Source organism: Scardinius erythrophthalmus (genome assembly GCF_964197995.2).
Source record: "Scardinius erythrophthalmus genome assembly, chromosome: 14".
NCBI classification, from domain to species: Eukaryota; Metazoa; Chordata; class Actinopteri; order Cypriniformes; family Leuciscidae; genus Scardinius; species Scardinius erythrophthalmus.
In genome coordinates, this window is record NC_138234.1 from 27098199 (window position 1) to 27110764 (window position 12566).

At 38.7% G+C, this 12566-nt stretch overlaps 1 protein-coding gene across 1 annotated transcript in view; it reads left to right on the forward strand.

Moving 5' to 3' along the window:
• Positions 1 to 2711: 2711 nt before the first annotated feature.
• Positions 2712 to 12566, forward strand: part of LOC308702205 (uncharacterized protein) — a 28895-nt gene continuing 19040 nt past the window's right edge. Inside the window, exons 1-18 of the mRNA XM_081384870.1 lie at positions 2712 to 2979; positions 4498 to 4567; positions 5881 to 5999; positions 6186 to 6319; positions 6516 to 6684; positions 7111 to 7194; positions 7272 to 7357; positions 7436 to 7510; positions 7588 to 7748; positions 7842 to 8011; positions 8588 to 8599; positions 10321 to 10532; positions 10732 to 10768; positions 10854 to 10919; positions 11020 to 11077; positions 11885 to 12007; positions 12135 to 12251; positions 12351 to 12420. Of these exons, the coding sequence (XP_081240996.1) occupies positions 2743 to 2979; positions 4498 to 4567; positions 5881 to 5999; positions 6186 to 6319; positions 6516 to 6684; positions 7111 to 7194; positions 7272 to 7357; positions 7436 to 7510; positions 7588 to 7748; positions 7842 to 8011; positions 8588 to 8599; positions 10321 to 10532; positions 10732 to 10768; positions 10854 to 10919; positions 11020 to 11077; positions 11885 to 12007; positions 12135 to 12251; positions 12351 to 12420 (2000 nt within the window). The 5' untranslated portion in view covers positions 2712 to 2742. The remainder of the gene's footprint in view (positions 2980 to 4497; positions 4568 to 5880; positions 6000 to 6185; positions 6320 to 6515; positions 6685 to 7110; positions 7195 to 7271; positions 7358 to 7435; positions 7511 to 7587; positions 7749 to 7841; positions 8012 to 8587; positions 8600 to 10320; positions 10533 to 10731; positions 10769 to 10853; positions 10920 to 11019; positions 11078 to 11884; positions 12008 to 12134; positions 12252 to 12350; positions 12421 to 12566) is intronic.

Genomic DNA, 12566 nt, shown 5'->3' on the forward strand with positions numbered 1-12566 from the left:
CTACTCCTTTTTTTTTGGTTATATCATTGTCATTTCATTGTTATTTTATTATTTTATTGTTAAATTTACCAGAAAAATAAATAAAATAAAATAAAATCAATCAAATCAAATATGGGTGTGATGTTTGGGTGTCTGGCCATAGTGTAGATCCAAACATAGTTCCATAATATTTTTGCTAGTTGTTGTGGAAATGTGAAGCAACACTGGCATTATTCCTGCTGCTGCTATTATTGCTGCTGTTGGTTGTTGCTTCTGCTGCTGCTGTTATGGCTGTTGCTGTTATTGCTGCTGCTGGTGGTAATTTCTGTTGCTGCTGCAGAGCAAGTACAGGACTTGTCACTGCCAATACATTAACGACATGCTGCTGTGAGCAAGTAAGACCTGCTGCTGCTGTAATTTCCTAATTTCCTACTTCTAAATTCTGAAAAACAGAGATTCTAATTATTGGACAAAAAACTCCCACACGTAGTAACCTAGAATACTGTCTAACACTTGATGGCTGCTGTCAAGTCTTCGTCGTCGGATAGGAACCTGTGTGTGGTCTTTGATACCAATCTTTCATTTGAAAGTCACGTGTCTAGTATCTGTAAAACCGCATTTCTCTATCTTAAAAATATATCGAAATTACGCCATATGCTTTCATTGACAAATGCGGAACAATTAGTTCATGCGTTTATGACCTTAAGGCTAGATTATTGTAATGCCCTACTGGGTGGTTGCCCTGCACGCTTAGTAAACAAACTACAGCTAGTTCAAAACGCAGCAGCTGGAGTTCTTACCAGAACCAGGAAGCATGACCATATTAGCCCAGTTCTGTCAAAACTGCATTGGCTCCCTATTAAACATCGCATAAATTTTTGAATATTGCTGATCACGTACAAAGCACTAAATGGTTTAGCTCCGCAGTACTTGAGCAAGCTCTTAACGCATTATAGTCCTTCACGTCTATTGCGATCTCAAAATTCCGGCCAGTTGATTATACCTAGAATATCAAAATCGACTGCTGGCGGTAGATCCTTCTCGTATTTAGCACCAAAACTTTGGAACAGCCTTCCTACCATTGTCCGGGAAGCAGACACACTCTGTCACTTCAAAGCCAGATTAAAAACACATCTCTTTGACCTAGCGTTCACGTAACACATTATAGACTTCTATAATTCAATGTTAGGCTGCATAGATTAGGTCAGCCGGAACCGGGAACACTTCCCATAAATCCTGATGTACTCGTTACATCATGAGAAGAATGGCATCTATGCTAATTTTAGTGTCTTTGTTTATCCCGAGGTTTTCCCGCAGCCTGCCGGATCCAGGCCGTATCCAGATCTGATGAAGGACCTTCGCCTGGACCCGATGACAACGCAGTGCTAAAGTGCCAACTAGTCTCTCCCTATGGAGGATCCCTTTACCACTCTACAGATAAAGCGTTGTCGGGAAAATTCGTATCTACCCCGAAGTGACAAAATAAAATAAAATTCTGTATCAAAATTTATAATGAAAGACCAGTACTTTGTTTAGGCTTGGCTTGTAGGGAATTCCAAACCTGCGCACATATATTCAAACGCACATAACTATAGAACCAATTCTAAATGCGCATGTGAACGCCATCAGCGTTTCTCACAGGTTCGCGTTTAAAGTATGTGTAGAGAGAATGGTGTCGTCTTAGTTGCCCCTAATTTAATAACAAATGATCGTTGCGATGGAAGCGAATCAATCAAAACTAACTTTAGCTGGAAAATAACTTTATTAAAGAACCGCTATAAAGCCAAAACAATCTCTGTTACCTTAAATGATACGTTTATCTCTGTAAAGCTGCTTTGAAACAATCTACATTGTTAAAAGCGCTATATAAATGAAGATGACTTGACTTGACTGTATATAGCATACTTGAATTACCTGTAGCAGATCTATACAGGTGGAACTGGGGAAGGTGGAGGGTTTCTGAAAGCACGCTGCAACTGCTACAGCAAATGCTGACCATTGTGACCAAGTGTTTGAAGGATGAGTAGCGAGCTCATTGGCTACTGATACAGCAGGAACCAATCAGCTGTGCCCTGTAGAGAATGATGTGATTGCAAGCAGACTGAGTTAAGGACCTTTTCGTCTGCGCCATTAATGTACGACAGACTTTTTTATCTCAAAAATATTTATAATTAGTGTCAACAAGCAGCAATTTCCCAATGTGACAATATGGGGGATGCCATCACAAAGGGTCAATGTGTATGTTTTGAGGGGGCAACAACACTGTAAAAGCTTTTTTTTTGTAGCCAAGACATTAAGGTATGAATAGAAACTGCATTTCATAACGAAACCCACCCTGAGAAATGTTCACTGGACTAAAATTGTGAAAACCAGCCCAGGTCTCCTAAAGAACAAAAAAAAAAAAAAAGAACAATAGAAACAAAAGAGGTCTGAGTTCATTGTATTGGGTCACAATTTATAAAAGACTCGTGTTACAGTGCAATTACATTGGTAAGTACTAAAGTAGTGAAATGAATATACTTTGAAAAGTGTCTGAAGTGATAAAGTAACAAAAAGCATATACTTGCTCAACAGTTTTCTTCACAGGGTAACATGACGCTAAACCAGTGTGAAAGCAACACCTGCCCCGATCCGCTGACAGGTGAGTGTGACTCCGCCCATGTTCACCATATAGCCTCTCTCACATTAAAACCAGCATCTGTCTCACACAAACACTCACACTCGGCAAGCTTCAGAGGCACTAGAGGACGACTACAGGGCAGCATGTCTAATATTGCAAAGGTTCTTTCTAGGAGGCAGGACAGAGGAGAAGGAGTGGGAACAAATGAGAATGCGGTTCCCTTCAATAAGCAGGACTATGAGAGCCTGAAGCGGGAATGTCTGGCGAAAAGAACCCTGTTCTGTGACCCGACCTTCCCTGCTGAATCCGACTCTCTGGGATACAATGAACTCGGGCGGTACTCCTTCAAGACCAAAGGAGTGGAGTGGAAGAGACCAAAGGTACTGTAAGGTCCTCTGTGTGTGTGTTTCAGGTAAACCCTACATTATGGGGAGAAAATGTCCCCACACAAATGGCAATATCTGAAATCCTTGACCTTGTGGGGAATTTTTTTGTTCCCCATGAAGAAAACAGCTCATAAATCATACAGAATGATGTTTTTCGAAAATGTAGAAATGCAGAAAGTTTTCTGTGATGGGTATAGGCTTAGGGGATAGAATATACAGTTAAAAAATCATTATGTCTATGCTTAGTTATGTGTGTGTGCTTTATTTGCACAGGTGGAGTTTAGGCAAATACTGTATAAAGGCGTGTTTTTGTGATCTTTATTTGTTTTATAGAATCTTTTATATAGAATCTTAAAAAATACTTTTTACTCAGGTACTTCATTAAAAGAAAAAAAGAAGAGTAAAATAAAAAAGCAGTGAGGTTAATTCAAGAGTAGTAAGGTAAATTGAAAATATATCAATATTAAATAATATTATATATTAATCATATTTTTTTATATTGTTTTTGTCATCCTTGTGTGTTATAATTTAGAGTATTTTTTCAAGTCTTTAAGGTGATATTTCCATTCACAGGGAACAATGGGAGGAGTTTTAGTAATTTATAATATAGGTACTATTAAATAAAATCATTTTTAAAATGGTCAAATTGAAAATGTATGTTTAATTGCTGCCTTTGAATTTTAATAAAACCAAAGTGAAACAAAAATTCCAATAACTTCAAGTGAAACGTTGCACTTTTTTAACCACTTTGAATTGAATTAATAAATCAAGCTGAAATTCAAAGAGTAGAAATGACAAACATTTTAAAACAATAATAGGTCTATATATTTTAATTAAAAAAATACACTGTAAAAAATTTCTAACCCTCCCAAATCAAAAATTTCAAGTGACCGATAACATCTAAATTTTTCAATTGGCCCAAGTGAAATTCTGTAAATTATAAAATTAAATTTACAGATTTTCACTTGGGCCAATTTAAAAATTTAGATGTTATCGGTCACTTGAAATTTTTGATTTGGGAGGGTTAGAAATTTTTTACAGTGTATAAAAAAAAAAAAAAAAATATATATATATATATATATATTAAGTAGAATACAAAGAAAAATGTTGATAGGACATGAAACATTTTTACAGCTTAGAGGCTATCTGATATGCAAAACATGTAGGCCTATTGTTCTGTACGCTCACTATGGTAACCGACGGCAGCTCAGGTGTTAGAAGGATCTTTGTGTGTGTGTGTGTGTGTGTGTGTGTGCGTGTGTGTGTGTGTGTGTGTGTGTGTGTTGATACAACAACTATACTCCCTGCTCATTGGTTTGCATTGTTATATAAACAAACAATTTTATCTGTATTTTTTTCCTTTTATGAGTACAGCAACCACACAATTGATCAACTGAACCTTTTAAATGCGCTGTTTGCTAAGAGCAAATAAAACATATTTTAACTCATTTGTACCATTGCAAAACGTAACAATATCAGATGTAATTATGCTCAAATTTTCCTTTTTTAAAGGAGCTGTGCTCAAACCCTGAGTTCATTGTGGACGGCGCCAAGCGGACGGACATCTGCCAGGGAGCTTTAGGTAAGAAAAGATCCTTTTGGTCACAATAGTGTTCGGGTGTGGCCTGTAGAGGAATACAATGAATCATTTAGGATTCTCACTAACATGGTGCTCAATACAGGTGAAGACATTATTACTGAAGTGCAGCATCAACAACCATAATGAATATGGATTTCAAGATCGGTTTAATTTTTTATTATGATTTCAAATGAGGTGTTTAGTTACCTGAATGATATATTCTGGTGTGTCTGCTTTATGTTGACTTGAGTACACTGTCCTCCACCCCAAACTCACACAGACTCATATTGTGTGGTGCTAACCACAATGACACAACGAATATAAACCCTTTACATGCGGCTTCACAAATATTCAAAACTCTTAATATGATAAATTAACACCATAGAGCCATTTTGTTTGTTCAAACAAAAAGAGATGGGAAGAAAAATTATATTTCAATGCATTTTTCGTTCCCCCAAGAAATTCACAGCGAATGCAAGGTTATACAGGGAATGTGATAGTTTTGCAAGAGAACACAAAAGTACCTAAAGGGACATGGTGGTAGAAAAAAATATGTGCCGGGAAGAAAAAAAGTATGTCAATGCTTTTGCGTTCCCCCCCAAGAAAGTTCACGTTCAAAGAGCTCAAAAGGTTTGCTAGCAAATCCAGTTTCTCACGGGAACGCAAACTTTTGCTAGAGAACGCAAAAGGATTGACATATATTTGACATATATCCTCCCGTCACATGTTTTTTTCCATCATCATGTCACTTTAAGGGGCGCCGTACAAAAGTTGTACAAGCTAATGAAAAGTTTCTCTGGAGAACGCAATATTTTTGCAAGAGAACGCAAAAGACGTGTAAGCAAATTAAAAGTTTCTTGGGGGAGCGTAAAATCCGCAACAGAACACAAACGTTTTGCAAGCGAATGCAAAAGCACTGAAATATGGAGGATGTGATGTGGGATGAAATACATGCTCAAGTGTTAGTGGTAAGTATAGATAAGAACAAAGTATGGAGCAATATTAATAATGATGCTAGCTTCAACAACCGCTAATTAACGTTACCTCACACTACAATTGCACAACTTCTGTTGTGAAAAAACATGGGCGTGGTTAAAGACTTAAGCTTGAAGGTTGTAGGTTCAAATCCCACAATGGTTGATCCATGAACCATCAGGACTGAGCTATACAAATACGCCCAGGATACTCATTGAGCAAAACACTGAAGACCAGCTTGATCCTGTAAGACTATCGCTGTAATTAATGCACTGAAAGTTATTTAGCATAAAATCATTTGCTCAAGGCACAACAAATATCTAATGATGATACATTGGCAGGTGACTGTTGGTTGCTGGCAGCCATTGCATCTCTGACTCTGGATAATGAGATTCTGGAACGTGTAGTTCCACCTGGACAGAGTTTTACGGAGGACTATAGCGGCATCTTTCACTTTCAGGTCAGAACATACAAACAGACTGAGTCCACATTGAAGATCTGGGATTTAAAGTCTAATTTAAACCTGGGGGGAATGGTCAACACTTCATTCAAGTATTTCTTACGATGCACCATATGATCATATTATAATTTCAATGACAGATTAAAGGGACACTGTCAGACTGACGTGTTGTTCTCGTCTCTTCAGTTCTGGCAGTACGGTGTATGGGTGGATGTGGTCATTGATGACCGGCTGCCCACCAGAGATGGGAAGCTGCTGTTTCTTCACTCCGCCGAGGGCTCTGAGTTTTGGAGCGCTCTACTGGAGAAGGCCTATGCAAAGTGAGTGTGTGTGTTTATTCATCAAAAATTACCTGCTACTTACCTGAACTGCAATGTTGAACATGATACGAGTCATCTTAAACTCTTGGTAAACACTCTGCCTACAACCACAGCCTACAAAATACACAATGTTCATCCAACATCACATATCCGTGACATTCCAACCGGTGACTCTGATTTCTACCTTGTTTTGAAGGGTAACCGGGTCATATGAAGCTCTGTCGGGAGGTACGACCACTGAGGGTTTTGAGGATTTCACCGGAGGCATCGCTGAGAACTATGAGCTGAGCAAACCTTCTCCGTACCTGTTTAAGATCATGCAGAAAGCCCTGACGCTGGGCTCATTACTTGGCTGCTCCATTGATGTGAGTCGTATTCCACACATTTTGAGCTGCAATAACTTCTCTATGGCATGAAGAAATAATGATTAATACATAATACATTCAGATAAATGTTTTGTTGGAGCTGTGGTATACTTAAACACACTTTAGATACCCAAAGCCCTTATTTATGAAGATCCAGATTAAAGCTGGAGACTAATTTTCTTTTGAGACCGAACAATTTGCATGTGCTTCAAGGATGTTCTGCAGGCGACTTACTAAGAATACTTGCCACATATGCAAATAGGTTAGTTTCACTCATATAAAAGGATTTTGTCAGTGGAAATATCAAATGTTAGCTCACTTGTGGCTAAATATTTAAAATCTTACTAACCCAAACACTTTAAATGGTCGTGCCAATGCTCTAATGTGGGAAAAGCGAATAGAAATAATTTGTTAATTATTGAGCAGATTTCCAGTTCCTATGAGACGGAGGCGGTGACGAGTCTGAAGCTGGTGAAGGGTCATGCCTACTCCGTCACGGCCGCAGAGGAGGTCAGACACTGATGCTGAAATATGGATTCGATAGGAATAATTTGAAGTAGATCTAATGATTGTCACCTCAACCTCAGGTTCACTTCAAAGGTAATCCGGTTGAACTGGTGCGTATCAGGAACCCGTGGGGTCAGGTGGAGTGGACAGGCCCTTGGAGTGATGAGTTAGTTCCCTAAACAGATCGTACTAGTTCAACATCAGTCTTTAGAGTCCTGTAAAATGTTTACCATCTCTTCCTCAGTTCAAAAGAATGGGATAGCATCCTACCAGATGAGAAAGCTAAACTGGATTATTCAGCTGAAGATGGAGAGTTCTGGTAAGAGAACTTGAGATTTTTTAACCCTCAACAACGTAACAAATACCTTGGTTGACGAATCTTCCCCGTCCTGTCAGGATGGCGTATTCTGACTTCATACAGCAGTTCTCCAAGTTGGAGATCTGTAATCTGACTCCAGACACTCTTTCAAGTGAGGATGTGAGTCGCTGGAGCTACAGCCAGTTTGAAGGCACCTGGAGGGTGGGCTCCACCGCAGGAGGCTGCAGGAACAACCCAGGTATATCAAATCAACATGCATGTGCTTGAAACCAAATTTGGTTTTAAAGTTGTTTTTGTTCCTCTGTCCAACCATTTGGTTTCTCCTCTCTAGCTACATTCTGCTCAAACCCTCAGTTTGTGATCAAGCTGGAGGATGCAGATGATGATCCCTATGATGGAGAAGATGGATGCACTTTCCTTGTGGGTCTAATGCAGAAAGATGGTCGTAAAGACAAGCGGTTTGGACGAGACCTGAACACCATTGGCTTTGCCATCTATAAGGTAACTGGTTAAATACAATCAGTAATAACATTGCAACTGGAAACAACATTACCATCAACACCAAAGACAACTTCACAACCAACAGTACCACCAAACTTGTAACCACATGTTCAGCAGTCTTGGTTCTAGAAGTGTCTTTCCTATTCATTTTCTCCATACAGATTTAAAAAATGTATGAACCAAACCGACCTGCTCCGAGATTAATCGCAAAATTACTAAATTTTATTTGAAGCAGTAAAGGAGGCCTATTTGAAAATAAAAAATCTTTCTCTTTAACTTCATGTGTAGTGCAGATCTTCACCTGGTGTTTGAATTCTAAAGGTTTTTTTTCTGAAATATTGATTACTAACCTCTGAGCTCATAGTACATATGTCTGGAAATATATATATATATATATAAAAAAATCTCTATGGAGAATGTGATTTTATTTCCAGAACCCGACTGTTGTACAACACATTATACAACACATTTTTTTCCATGAACATAACCATCAACATTACCACAGAATATTTTTTTTATCGTGAAAATGTATGCATTTGAACATTGAATAATATAATATTCTTTGGTGTTTTTCAGGTTCCAGATGAGGTGTGTATGTTTTGTACATAAGAGTAACTGGACACCACAAATGTAACCAGTCATTCTTTCATTTATACGATACTACGGAGCCCCTGAAGGGGCATGGTGATGATAAAAAATTAAATGGGAGAAAAAAAAATATTTCAATGCTTTTGCGTTCTTTGCAAAACTCTCTCCTTTTGGGAGAGAACACAAAGTTTTTTGAGGGAAAGCAATCCTTTGGGAGAGAACGCAAAGTTTGGGGGAACGCAATTATTTGCGAGAGAACGCAAAGTTTCTTGGGGGAATGCAGTTCTTTGGGAGAGAACGCAAAGTTTCTTGGGGGAACGCAATTATTTGGGAGAGATGCCAAGTTTTTCAGAGGAACGCAATCCATTAGGAAGGAACGCAAAGTTTCTCGGGGGAAATCCATTGGGAGAGAATGCAAAGTTTCTCGGGGGAAATCCATTGGGAGAGAATGCAAAGTTTCTCTGGGAACACAATCCTTTGGGATAGAATGCAAAGTTACTCAGAGGAATGCAATCCATTAGGAAAGAACACAAAGTTTCTTGGGGGAACGCTATCCATTAGGAAAGAACGCAAAGTTTCTCAGAGGAACGCAATCCATTAGGAAAGAATGCAAAGTTTCTTGGGGGAACGCTATCCTTTGAGAGGGAACTCAAAGTTTCTCAGAGGAACGCAATCCTTTGGGAGAGAACGCAAAGTTTCTCAGAGGAACGCAATCCATTAGGAAAGAATGCAAAGTTTCTTGGGGGAACGCAATCCATTAGGAAAGAACGCAAAGTTTCTCAGAGGAACGCAATCCATTAGGAAAGAATGCAAAGTTTCTTGGGGGAACGCTATCCTTTGAGAGGGAACACAAAGTTTCTCAGAGGAACGCAATCCTTTGGGAGAGAACGCAAAGTTTCTCAGAGGAACGCAATCCATTAGGAAAGAATGCAAAGTTTCTTGGGGGAACGCAATCCATTAGGAAAGAACGCAAAGTTTCTCAGAGGAACGCTATCCTTTGGGAGAGAGCGCAAAATTTCTCGGGGAACACAATCCTTTGGGAGAGAACGCAGAGTTTCTTGGGGGAACGCAATCCATTAGGAAAGAACGCAAAGTTTCTCAGAGGAACGCTATCCTTTGGGAGAGAACGCAAAATTTCTCGGGGAACACAATCCTTTGGGAGAGAACGCAAAATTTCTCAGAGGAACGCTATCCATTAGGAAAGAATGCAAAATTTCTCAGAGGAACGCAATCCATTAGGAAAGAATGCAAAGTTTCTCAGAGGAACGCTATCCTTTGGGAGAGAACGCAAAATTTCTCGGGGAACACAATCCTTTGGGAGAGAACGCAAAATTTCTCAGAGGAACGCTATCCTTTGGGAGAGAACGCAAAATTTCTCAGAGGAACACAATCCTTTGGTAGAGGACGCAAAATTTCTCAGAGGAACGCAATCCATTAGGAAAGAACGCAAAGTTTCTCAGAGGAACGCTATACTTTGGGAGAGGACGCAAAATTTCTCAGAGGAACGCAATCCATTAGGAAAGAACACAAAGTTTCTCAGAGGAACGCTATCCTTTGGGAGAGAACGCAAAGTTTCTTGGGGGAACGCAATTCTTTGTGATCGAATGCAAAAGCATTAAAATATGATTTTGTAACATACTATTTCTTATATTTTTTTCCATCACTATACACCTATATGGAACAAGTTTTCAGATATAATTTCATCCGTGTTTGTGTTGCAGTTCAAGGGTCGCAACAATATTCATCTCGGTCCTGACGTACTGCTGCGTCAGCGGTCCATTGCAATGAGCAGCACCTTCATCAACCTGCGAGAGATGAGCGAGCGCTTCAAACTGCCTCCTGGTGAATACGTCATCATCCCCTCCACTTTCGAGCCGCACCGCAAGGGAAGCTTCATACTGCGAGTGTTCACAGAGAAAGAGGCTGGTGCCAAGTGAGTTCCTAACTGTTCTAGTTTTAGACCACATGGTGGTGATGTTGCACGGGTTCTGTTCTGTCTAGAGTGGATAGTAACACTCACACATCTGCTTGATATGTGTTTGTCTGACCAATAAATCATAATTGTTCCTTAAACATTCGTGTATTTGCACCCAAATACATGACGGATGTATTTCTGACTCTCGTCCCTGCAGCCCGATGGATGCAGAGATCAGTGCAGATATAAAAAGGGTGAATTTATCATTTACAAACATAATATTATATTATATACATATATATTATTATTTTTTACTTACATTTTTTTCTTCTTTCCCAGCAATACATATCCGAGAGTGATGTGGACCCACATTTCAAACACCTTTTCAAACAGATTGCTGGAAATGTAAGGCACTATATATATATATATATTTTTTTTTTTTTTTAGTTTGGGGTAATTATCATTTTATTTTTCCCAGTTGCATGATCTTATATTTACTCTGCAGGACTCAGAGGTGTCTGTGTTTGAACTACAGCAGACCCTGGACAGTGTTATCTCGAAACGTAGGAAAACACACTTTTCTATTTTTATTTGCATTTATATAAATATATAATATATAAATATATTTGAATTTGCATTTGAAAGCCCCTTGTTCAACAGTCTGTGCTGGTCATTTTTTTCAACGTTTTGTGGTATTTCACATAGGAACCAATCTGAAGACAGATGGATTCAGTATGGAAACCTGTCGCCACATTATCAGCCTGCTAGATGTATCCTTACCTCACTAGATAATATGAATGTATAGATACTACATGGATTAATGTAGGGATTAATAATATTTTTTGTCAGCCAAGCCTCTTTGACTCTAAATATTTTCTACCCACTGAGATTTCAATAATTCGACAACACATTCGCATGTTCACGGTTCTCTGGTGACTTTTTCCTATATCTTATATAATATATAGTTTTGGTAAGGGTTATTTTGATTGTTTTTATTTTAAAAAATATTTATTCATTTTGATTTTACATTTAGTTAGCTTTTCATCAACTCACAAACTACCTGCGATTTGCGAACCTCATTAAGGAATTTAAACACGGATGATCTAAATGTTTTAAGTGTGCGCAACACTAGCATCCTTTCATTGTACTCATGTAATCATCATAACCCAGCTATAACCTTTGACCTCAGTCCAGAGAGATGGCAGCGGCAAACTTGGCCTTGTGGAGTTTCACACACTGTGGACAAAGATTCAGAGATATTTGGTATAATATTTATTTTGGTATAATATTTCACTAATAACCGACAAGATATATTGTGCATTCCAACCACAGAGCAACATTTTTGTTCTGATCAATTCTTAATTTTTTAGTGATGTTTATAATTGAATGTGGATTTTCTGTTACACCGCACAAGGAAATTTTTAAGAACCGCGATACAGACAACTCAGGCACTATGAGTTCGCATGAGATGAGAGATGCTGTGAAGGAAGCAGGTAATAGTCTATGTTAGACAGACCATTGAAGATAATGAATTAAGAATCCATTTCTTCTAAAAGAGTATAATAATATATAGATCGTAATATAGTGTGAAGTAATGCATGCATGCATTTTTCTCTACAGGGTTCCAGCTGAACAACGAAGTACTTCAGGTGATTATCTCACGTTACGCCAATCAGCAGTACGCCATTGACTTCGATTGCTTCGTCGGCTGCCTGATTCGCCTGGAGATGCTCTTCAGTAAGTTTTGCTAAAGGTTATCCAGAATGTTCAATATGGAATTATGAAAGTTTGTTTATTAGTGGTTTACTGTAACATTTTCACCTGTGCTCTACACAGAAATGTTTAAAACGTTCGATAAGAAGGAGACCGGGAAAATCGAGCTGGATATCTTGCAGGTGATGCACAAGTGTGACCATGGATGTTGATTTCTCTATCTTCTCAATGTAGCGTTATCATTTACAGATGTGTTGTTTTGTGTGTTGCAGTGGCTCTGCTTGGCCCTCAGTTGAAAATCCACATATCATAATTCACAAGATGTCAATTTCCTGCAAT